Consider the following 8,225-nt stretch of genomic DNA (forward strand, 5'->3'; position numbering starts at 1 on the left):
GATCAGATGGTAAAAGCCCTGTGAGAAAATCTGTGGTCATTAAAAAAAATACATAGCTTTTGGGTGATGATAGCTTGCTACTTAAATCTATCAGTTACTATAGGACACTTGTGTTTTAAAATCTCATGATCTTGCAGTGTGTGGTACATAATAAATAGTAAAAAAAAAGAACACTTAGCTAAAGAGTTAAAAAAACCCAAAGTATACCCTCAGACTAGAAGTCAGCTTAACTTGTTGAAGAAAAATACTAAGGCAAGGTAAGCCATTCCCCTTAATATCCCCTGCTTAGAGGGTATCTTCTAAATAAGCAGGCATAGAGGGTGCTTTATTTGTTTGATTTCCCCCCCCCATCCCCCCAAACAAAAGCAACCCAGCAATTGCACTAGATAATAACAAAATACATCATACTGATTTACTTTCATGGAACGCTTTCTACAAGCAGTAGTTAACTACAGCATACTATATATGCAAATGCTAAAGCTTGTAATATTCATGTTCTTGTCTGGCTGTCAGTGCTTATATTATGACACTTAATAATCCTGAATGTAGTTGGTTAATTTTAACAAAAGATTACATTTTATTGATCACTAATAAATAAATTAGGTAGTGCCTATATCTTGCTGCATGTATTTTCAGCATTTTGGGGGAACTTGTTGATTTTGGTGAATTCACCTTTTATCTTAGCTGCTGAGAGATATTTTCATGTCTCAGATTTCTGCAAGAGTACCACTGGCTGATCAGAGAAACTAAGTGTGGTTTTCTAGAGTGCCTCAAGAGGTGGGGGGATGGATACACTACTGCCCTGTGCCTCACAGTGGGCTGAGATTCCCTGTGTGGGTCTCTCCAGGTGCATTTCCTGGTAATTGGCAAGATGAGGTTATTTATTTTCAACAATATTGTTCAGGCCTAACCCCCACTGAACTTGAGTTTTTTGTAACTTGAGTTTTTTGTAGTCTGGTAAATGTGGGTGCTGTAAGATTTTAGAATATAGATGTTTATTTAAAAGGACAAAATGTAAAGATTGAAGGTTTTGTGGGAAGAGAGATGACTTCCACACAATTTAAATTTTACCTAATGTTTGTCTTGTCTGCAGAGTGCCTCCTAACTGAGGGATGAGCTCTCCTCACTGACCTTTCTGGAGAACCAATTTTTAATGGGTCTCTGAACTCGTTTGCACTAACCATACTGATTATTTTAGCTGATGGGAGCTGAATTTAGCTGAATGAAGGATTTTCATGAGCACCAAAGGCCACTGATGTGCTACCACGAGGAAAGCAGACGTTGGGAAGCAAGATGCACTCGAAAATGGGTAAAAGAAATGAACCAACAAAAGTAAGTCGTAGACAAAATAGCTGAAAAGGTATTTGTTAGTGCTGCTAGTCCTGGCACTAAACTAACAAAACATGTCTTAGCCAGGCAGGTTTTCAAAAGCTTATCACAGCTGTGCTGTGGTGCTGTCGCCTCTCGGAGAGGAGACAGGAGCCGGGTGCCCAGCAGCCCTACAACGGGCACAGGTACCCGGCGCGCTTCCTTATGCTTCGTAGGGGCTCCTGGGCAGCCTCGCCTCGCTTGGAGCTACGGAGGGCCCGAGTTTTAAGGTAGCGACTCTAAACAGCGGTTTTGCTAATAGCGACGCGCTACGCCCCTTGTTTAAAAAATGCTGTTTTCCTCCATCTGAAGAAACATTGTGACTGCGGGGCCAGGTCACCTGCGGCCCGGCGGAGCTCGGCCCCCTCAGCCGCGGGGGCGGGCGGGGACGCGGCTGCGCCGTCCGTGTCGCGCCCGGCTCCAGGCGCCGCCATGTTGTGCCGCTTTGCCTCCGCGGGCAGGTGAGAACGGGGCCGCGCGCGGGGGCAGCGCGGGGTCGGTCAGAGCCCCGCGGCGTGAGGCGGCGGCCGCGCCGCCCTCGCCCTCCCCCTCCGCCGCCGAGCCGTGGGGGGAAAGAGGGAAGCGGAGGAGGAGGGGGCGGGAGGGTCTTCTTCTCGCCCCTCGGTCCCCCCGCCATTTCGCGCGGAGGGAAGTCGCGCTGCTGCCGGCTGCTCCTCCCCGGCAGCGCCGGCCCGCGGCAGGGGGCTGCTGGCGATCGTCCTTGCGCCCTTCCACGTTCTGTCGGCGCCCTCCATCCAGGGGCAGTGGTGGCCCGACATAGTGCTGCAGACCCTGTCGTCTTTGCTGTCTGGAGTCGCCCCCCACGGCCACTCTTCAGGGCCCCGAGGGTTTTGCTTGTGTTGTGTCCCAGGGTTATGTCAAGGTCACCAGCGATACGGCGAAAGGCCTCAGGAGCTCACCGTCCTGCCGGCCCGGCGGTTCTTCTGTCGTCGTGGCCCTTGTCATGTCGCCTGACAAGTGCGAGATGTTAAAATGGGGAAGGGTAACACCACCTGCGCGGTTTTCTGTGCCGGTCATCGTGGCTGCCCCGGCATCACGTTCAGTGTGCTTTCCCGGTACCCACTGTGCAGAGAGGGAAGCACATGTTGTCAGTGTTAATGCTGTAGAGGTTTGGTCCTGGAAACTCGGTGACTGTACAGGTGTTATAGCCTTTTTATTTCGCAGTACGGGGACCTTGTGAATAGTGAGGGAAAGGCACCTCAGCAGCAGCTTTACTTCTATTTTTAATCAATAAAGATTAGGCGAAGCTTTGAATGTCAGCGTGTTATTACTGTCTTTCCATTCCCGTCTCTGCTTTTCACTGGCCTGCATGTTTGGGAGAGTGTGTGACTCTTCGCAATGGTCTGGGGTCTTGGTTTGAGAAGCAGTAGCTTTACACTGCAAAGCCCCGTATATGTGGCCTTTCTATGAATTCATCTTTGCAGTTAAGCTACAGAGCATGCTTGCTTTGAGCTCTTGAAAAATGGAAATTTGACTTCTTCACTTAGGATACCCCAGTACCTAAAGCAGCTGATTATAACAGTAATGGTTTCAGTCTATTTCACTGGTAGAGCCCCAGTATTACTAAGACTGTTTCCTTCTGGTTTGTTTTTTTTTTTCTCTTCTAGAAGCAGTGCTAAGCTGGTAGCACCACTGGGATGCTTGGTTCCTAGGCAGAAGCACACTCTTCCTGACTTGCCATATGATTATGCTGCTCTGGAACCTCATATTAATGCAGAGATCATGCAGCTGCACCACAGCAAACATCATGCTGCCTACGTGAACAACCTGAACGTTGCAGAGGAGAAATACAAAGAGGCACTGGCAAAAGGTTTGTATATCCACAATCAAAGGTGAGATGGAAGCTTATCGGCAAAGATGATACAGGAGAGGAAAAAATGGGAAATAGTTTGTCTTAAAAGTTTTGGATTATGTACTTGTAGTATTGTTAGGTAAAATCTCTCATTGTAAGCCTCACTGGTGCTGATAATTGGAAATTTAATGAAACTAAAAAGCATGGATTCTGTTCTCTGTAACACTGTATAACTAGAAGAAAATTTATTGATACTTGTGGTTTTAGTCCATATTTACATTAGTAACTAGAACCAAACAAGGTCTGAGACAATAGGAAATTTCAGTCATTTTACTGAATGAGTACTTTGTAATAAAAGGTTAGTAGCAAAGGTATATAAAATGGAATTTGTGCGTCTTGATGGTTTTCACATCAGATGCTCTGCTTAGTCTTGGTAAATAGTCTCAGTTGCCTACAAGTGGAGGTAAGACGAATATGCAGTTAACATATCTAACACACAGTGAAGAGACCTGAATTTGGGTATCAGTTACATCACTGGGCTGGCTTAAGGGGTCGTGTAGGCTGCAAGTCTGTGTGAGACACTAAAATAAGCAACAAGCCATCACAGAATTTTTTTTGTTGGAATCTGAAATCTTGAGAGGCACTGACTTCTGTGAAAACTTTGCAGTTGTAGCAGAGCTACACTGCAACACAAAATGTTTTTTTTTTTCCAAAACTACTATTGGTGGGACCGAGGAACATGTCTGAAATTACATGTCTATCTTTTTAAGAAGGTGGAATATTTTCCTGGTTTGTTTTTTTTTTTTCTTCTTGTGTTGATCTTCATAAAGGGTGTCAGTTTACCTCAAGTGATTACTGTATAGGCTCACCTCTGGCTATTTGCCAGGTGGCTTCACAGTGTAATTTTAGCTGGGCTCAGCTGAAAGTGAGAGGTGCCGATATCTGTGTAAGTTGAACCACGCATCCCTTGCTAAATAATTGCCAGTGTGCAGGATTTTGGAGGCCTTGTGGCAACTTACAGCCTACTGTGGTGATGATAATGGTTTTATTTATCTATGTATTTTTATATTCTACATCTTTAGGTGATGTTACAACTCAGGTGTCACTTCAGCCTGCACTGAAGTTCAACGGTGGGGGTCATATCAATCACACCATCTTCTGGACAAACCTTTCTCCAAATGGAGGAGGGGAGCCTAAAGGTTAGCGCTTGTTACAGTGGTTTGTTGCATCGGTTTTAATTAACAAGTAGAAATGATGATCTCTTTTTTCTTTGAAAGAGTCTAAACAATCTTTATTTTTCAGAGTTAATTCGCCTTTCTGTGTGACAGTTACACACTTCTGAGGAGTTTGGGTGTTTTTTTGGATGGAAGCCAAGAGTATAAACAGCTAGCCTTGTGCGAAGTATTTTTAATTTCTAAAGCTGATTATGTATACACTGCAAAATACTTGACTATTGCTCTATATTGTCCTTTCCATCTTTATAAGAGGAAATACTTGTATAAAGCTAAGCTAATTAAGTTGCCATAGGTACTCAGGTTCATAGAAAGGGAAGAAATGTCCTGCAGACCCACCCAGCCTAGTGACTGGAGTTGTGCTCCAGTTCAAGTAGGGATAGGTTAGCAGATAAAGCCTAAAGGAAGAAATCCCCTTGGGGAGGACAGAGTGCTGATTACCTACAAATGACATGCAATTAAAGGTGAGGGCCCTATAATACAGATCTCAAAAAAGCTGTTACATAAACTTGAGGGGGTTTGAATGAAGTTTATATGCCTCTCATCGTTCTGTGCTTTTTTTTTAAAGGAGAATTGATGGAAGCCATTAAGCGTGACTTTGGTTCCTTTGCAAACTTCAAGGAGAAGCTGACAGCCCTATCAGTTGGTGTTCAAGGATCAGGCTGGGGGTGGCTTGGCTATAACAAAGAGCAGGGACGCCTACAAATAGCAGCTTGTGCAAATCAAGACCCTTTGCAAGGAACAACAGGTCAGGTGTCTGTCCTTCCCCTCTGCTTCTGTCTTTGTAGATTTCATAGGCAAGGGTATGAGATCTGAAAAGCTGTTTGTGGACAATGCTGAGAAGAAATTGCTGGATAAATCTGGAAAGCAGAATGTCTGTACCAGAAGAAGTGAAAACTTGCAGTTTTTAAAGCAGCATTTGTAAAGCAGGACTTAAAAACTGTGAAGAGCAGTAGGGTTAAAAGTCTGCAGTCCAAGGCAAAATAGATGGGCCATATTGTGGAAGTGTTTTTCGCTTAGACAATAATTTTAATTTAGGCTTCTTTGGATTATTTTTGAGTAACTGGAGTAACTTGCCTGTATCAAACAAGATTAAGCCTCTTGCCTTTGGATTTTTTTTTCTCTGACAGAGGAGCTATTCACAGTGTAGGCCAAACAACAGGAGAGGGGAAGGTGCACATAGTAAGTTGTTACCATGTAGGCTGAATTTAAAATGGAACCTTATGATTTGCTTCCTCAATATTGGCAAAGAGTAATGAGTGTCAGTTAAATAATCCTAGGATGTGGATAAATCTTGCAGCTAGGCAAGCATTACAGTACTGGCAGTGATCACTTTTGAAGATATTTTTACTTGCTTAGAGAGACATGGAAGTGGTAAAGACAGGCTGGACACCCTTCCCTGAGAGAAGAGATCGTGGCTAGTGAGAATCCTGCCTGCAGTGACTGCTTGTCCAGATCCTTTTGCAGATATCTTTAAAACATGTTCTGTAGAATTCATAGAGAATTCATAGAAATTTCATGTGTTGTCAGTAGTCTGTGTTATCAGTAGGGGGAAAAAATAGAGATTTTAGTATAGGGACTTAGAGCATAATGGGGGTAAATTTTATCCTCCCCTCATGAAAACTTCCCATTAAAATTTCAGTGAGAAGGATATTTTAGCACAAAAGCGAGGAGGTAATTAGACATTTAAGGAATAACTTGTAATTAAAATATTGGAAGCAAACTGGCATGCCAAGAGATCATCATAGTGTAATTTTTTATGAAAGTACTTGCATAACTGCACAAAAGATGTAAACCTTTCAAAAATTACTTCATCTGGTTTCAGTTATGTCTTCAGGGCAGTTCTAGAGTATTTACAGATGTGTTTACCTGAATCAGCTGTTTCATTTTATGCAGTATGTGCATGTGACACACAGTTCTGTAAAATGTTGCAGTAAGCACCCATGTGCTGCAGAGCTCTTTGTCTTCCTGCAGATTAAGACTCAGTAATAGGGCACATCTTGGGGATGCCACATAAAGCTTCAAATGTAAAGCATGTTTTCATAGATATGCATAATTTATCCTCTTTTTTCACAGGTCTCATTCCTTTGCTAGGAATCGATGTATGGGAACATGCTTATTATCTTCAGTATAAAAATGTTCGACCTGATTATTTGAAAGCCATCTGGAATGTGATCAACTGGGAGAATGTATCTTCAAGATATGCAGCTTGCAAAAAGTAGAGTGGAATTCTTGCACAGACTACTAAAATTTCACCACTTCTACTCTAATACCACTCTTGTAGTAGTGCCTGTGGCTTACAAATTAATTGCTCTACTCAGAAAACACTTCACTCAGCCAACGAAAGCATTTCATAATCAAGCAAAGTGTCTGCTTGTTTAATTCAGTGAGGTATTTACTTAGAGTTTGAAGCTTTAAACTGTTGTGCAACAAAGGGAGACACTTTAATCTTTTCCATTGCGTATAAAACATAGGTCACCTTGCTGAAGCTTAATGAGGTAATGGATTTCCTTGTTGCAGTAAAATACCTAAGTGGAAATATGTGCTGATGTTGCTATAAACAAATAAAACTCAAAAGAAGAATCTTCTATAACTGTCTTGAAGAGACTTTTTTTTTTTTTTTTAAGTAATAGCTTGTCCAGTTACTTGATGTAAAAATAATGGGAAGAGAAAAAATACCTTTCGTACATGGTTGGATTACAGGCTGTGGAGCTTTTTTACAGGGTGAACAGGTAGAAGAAAGGAGAAAGGTGTTGCTGTGCCTGCCTGAGTTGACTGTCTTCAGTCATCCCTACCCTTTCCTGCATCTCTTATGTGAGCTCTTCATGTACTGCGCTGATGCACGAGCTTTTGAAGTGTTGCCTCAGGCAAGGGATCACAGTCCTGGGTCAGGCAAAATGGTTCACATAGGACCTGAATGACAGCATGGGATACTCAGTTCATACTAACTGTTAAAGTATATCATAGAACATCCTTTAACTGAGACCAATTACATATATCAAGTATGAGTTGTCTCCACATAGCTATGCTCCTGAAGAAGTAATAACCAATTAAACTAAATGCTTGAAGCAGGAATGAAGTAGCATCTGGTGTTGGAGCATGCTTAGGTGGTCTTGAAAAATGTAAGAAATGGTTGGCACATTGTATTTACCATGGGTGTCTTCTTGAAGGTGAAGGAAACAGCAGAGGTCTTTTTCTGTTCTTTATTCAAGTCTACAAAATGGTGAAATACCACATAGTAGAGATAAAAAACCAAACTAGTGGAGTGCTCCTCCTTATAATGAGTGAGTGCTGAGGCAGGGTTTTGTTGAGTGCCATGAAGTGTATGCCAGGTATCTTCTTGGTACTGCATGCTCCAGAAGAACAGAGGTAAATTTGCTTATAGGCTGGTGCTCTGGAAAGGACTGCTTAAGATATGGAGGAAGCCTGAGTTAGCTCCAGACGGTGAGGCTTTAAACTGCACAGAGCTCCTTGAGCACAACCAGCACTTGCTAAGGCTTTAAAGCCAGTAGTGTGAGACCCAACACATGCTGGTAAGGCTCAGTTTCTGCTGTGCACTACGTTGAGAAGAAGCTCTGCTCATCTCTTCCTTTCAGTCAGCTGGTGACCCTGTTCTGCTGCCTTATGTTCTGCCCAAGTCTGAATGTAGGAAGTCCAAAGCTGTATACAAACTGGTGTGACTGCTGGATTGGTCTTTGACCTGGGCCAAACAGAAGAGTTGCAGAATTGCATCCTGGCAGTCCCCTGGGCCTAGCTTTTGTCAGTGCTTACCCATGTTGCTGCTGAAGATGCCACGTTTGTAGACACAGTTA

The 8,225-nt window shown here is 43.1% G+C and overlaps 1 protein-coding gene across 1 annotated transcript; it reads left to right on the top strand.

Annotated features, from left to right (window-relative positions):
* Positions 1 to 1,305: 1,305 nt before the first annotated feature.
* On the top strand, positions 1,306 to 7,003 carry SOD2 (superoxide dismutase 2, mitochondrial). Its single transcript, XM_017813669.1, has 6 exons — positions 1,306 to 1,309; positions 1,616 to 1,829; positions 2,997 to 3,199; positions 4,264 to 4,380; positions 4,982 to 5,161; positions 6,490 to 7,003. The coding sequence occupies exons 1-6, from the start codon at positions 1,306 to 1,308 to the stop codon at positions 6,633 to 6,635; spliced, it is 864 nt and encodes a 287-aa protein (XP_017669158.1). The 3' UTR covers positions 6,636 to 7,003.
* The last annotated feature ends 1,222 nt before the right edge of the window (positions 7,004 to 8,225 follow it).

The sequence above is a fragment of the Lepidothrix coronata genome, unplaced genomic scaffold, assembly GCF_001604755.1.
Source record: "Lepidothrix coronata isolate B3197 unplaced genomic scaffold, Lepidothrix_coronata-1.0 Scaffold42, whole genome shotgun sequence".
Classification (NCBI taxonomy): domain Eukaryota; kingdom Metazoa; phylum Chordata; class Aves; order Passeriformes; family Pipridae; genus Lepidothrix; species Lepidothrix coronata.

Bases quoted from the DNA above. Each gene is read 5' to 3' on its own strand.
- SOD2 (XM_017813669.1), top strand. The intron at 4,381-4,981 runs GTTAGCGCTTGT...TTTTTTTTAAAG, and splicing joins TGGAGGAGGGGAGCCTAAAG to GAGAATTGATGGAAGCCATT. The intron at 5,162-6,489 runs GTCAGGTGTCTG...CTTTTTTCACAG, and splicing joins CCCTTTGCAAGGAACAACAG to GTCTCATTCCTTTGCTAGGA.